Source organism: Emiliania huxleyi (assembly GCF_000372725.1).
Source record: "Emiliania huxleyi CCMP1516 unplaced genomic scaffold EMIHUscaffold_916, whole genome shotgun sequence".
Taxonomy (NCBI): Eukaryota; Haptophyta; order Isochrysidales; family Noelaerhabdaceae; genus Emiliania; species Emiliania huxleyi.
In genome coordinates, this window is record NW_005195177.1 from 1 (window position 1) to 1,972 (window position 1,972).

The 1,972-nt window shown below is 64.9% G+C and overlaps 1 protein-coding gene across 1 annotated transcript; it reads left to right on the forward strand.

Moving 5' to 3' along the window:
• Window positions 1-21: 21 nt before the first annotated feature.
• Window positions 22-1,104, forward strand: EMIHUDRAFT_121537 (hypothetical protein; the record flags this gene model as incomplete). The annotated part of the gene is made up of 5 exons (XM_005757279.1): window positions 22-328; window positions 366-382; window positions 434-670; window positions 834-953; window positions 1,027-1,104. 5 exons carry the CDS (start codon window positions 22-24, stop codon window positions 1,102-1,104), a joined length of 759 nt encoding a protein of 252 aa, XP_005757336.1.
• Between the last annotated feature and the right edge of the window lie 868 nt (window positions 1,105-1,972).

Here is a 1,972-nt window from a genome sequence, read left to right on the forward strand (position 1 = left end):
ATCTTCGACGACGCCTTCTCGATGAGCGCGATCGAGAAGGTGGCCGAGGTGCGCACCACGATGTCCTCGGCAGGGGCGGTCGAAGTTCGCCGGCCGGGCGAGGGCGAGCCGACCGACGAGGAGCTCTCCTCCTTCCCGCTCGCGGCGGGCGCGCACTTGCCGATGTCCTCGCCGGCGCTCGAGTTCACAAAGATGGTCACCCACCTCGTCGGCCTCGACCCGCTCCTCGAGGACGGCGTCGTCCGGCTCCGCCGCAACCTGCTCCAGCTCCTCGCCGTGCAGGAGTTCGCACCCGAGGCGCGCTTCGTCAACCCGTGCCGGACCTTCTGTGAACAGCGTCTCTTCACACCTGTTGCTGTGAACAGGCGCGCTTCGTCAACCCGTGCCGGACCTTCTGTGAACAGCGTCTCTTCACACCTGTTGCTGTGAACAGGCGCGCTTCGTCAACCCGTGCCGGACCTTCGTGCTGCCCGACGCCGTCTGCTCGCACTGCCACGACGTGCGCGACCTCGACCTCTGCCGCGACGCCACGCCGTCGCGCGAGTGGGCGTGCTCGGTCTGCGGCTCGACGCACGACCCGGAGGTGGTCGAGGCGCGGCTGGTGCAGGTGGTGCAGCAGCGGGCGATGGCCTTCCTGGCGCAGGACCGCGAGTGCCGCAAGTGCCGCACCGTCCAGCGCTCCGAGCTCGAGGAGCCTCGCCCCGAACCCCAACCCTACCCCCGAACCCTAACCGAAGCTCTAACCCCAACCCTACCCCTACCCCTACCCCTAACCCCCACACTGACCTCAACCCTGACCCTGGCCCTGACCCTGACCCTAACCCTGACCCTAGGAGCGCTGCCCCACCTGCGCCGGCCGCTTCACGCTGCGCAAGCCGCCCGACGAGCTGCGCGCCACCTTCGACACCTTTGCGTCGATCGCGCACCACTTCGACCTCCCGTACTTGGCCGAGGTATGCGCGACGGAAGTACACGGAGAGTACTTGATTCGCGTCCGCGCATTCAGTGTTTCTTATCCATCATTAGACGTGCGCGTGGCTCTCGGCGAGCGTGTTCGGGAAGTTCAGCAAGGCGGAGGTCGCCAACTGCTTCCAGCGCCGCTAAGCGGCGCGGCGCGCGCCGCCGCCGCCGCGGCCCCCCCTAGAAAGCCGCGCGCCACGCGCACGCCAAGCATGTCCTCTGCGTACACTGATGTCCCTGCGTACAGTGATGTCCCGTCCAGTCGCAGTCGTGACTCGACTCTTTTCCTTTCGCGAGGTTGGTTTCTTACGTTCTTTTGTTATTATTGTTATTACGGGGTGTGGAGGGTGAGTTGACCAGGGGTTGTGCGCCGGGCCCTCCTGCTTGGCTCCCCAGTGAGTAGACTCTAGACAAGAGAGTGTTAGGTGTTACCTGTTCCCCATCAACAACAGAGGACTCGAGGAGACGGATCTGAGCCTGTTCTGACCTCGCAGGGCCATTGTGGCCAAGCGCCTCGTGCCCGACGCCCTGAGCGCGAATGGCCGCCATCAACGCGGAAGCGTCGTCCGCCTCGCCAGCCGCGCTGGTAGCTTGGTAAGGTAAGGTAAGGTAAATTTCTCCACACACACAAAGTGGTGGGGCAAGGGGGGGCGACCCTCGCATCTCCACACCCGGACACGGGCAGGAGCCCCACGGCATTCAAAGTGCAAGCCACTGGCCCGGTGCACGTGGGTGAGCAGTCTAGGGTACCCAAACTCCGGGCCGGTGTGCGGGGAGCGAACCTTAACGATCGCCCAGAAGCTTTCTGAGCGAACCAATCGGGCCAGGATCATCAGCATATGTCCCCTCCACAACATCGGGGGCGTTTGAGCGGTATTTGAGGAGCACCGCTACTCTGAAGTTCGGCCGGGTGGTCTGCAGACCCCCCCCCCCCGGAGCAGCAGAGGCTCCGTGGGGTCGAAAAGTCGACGCTGGGAGTCGCACTCGTCAAGCCATCGCAGCACCACGCGGT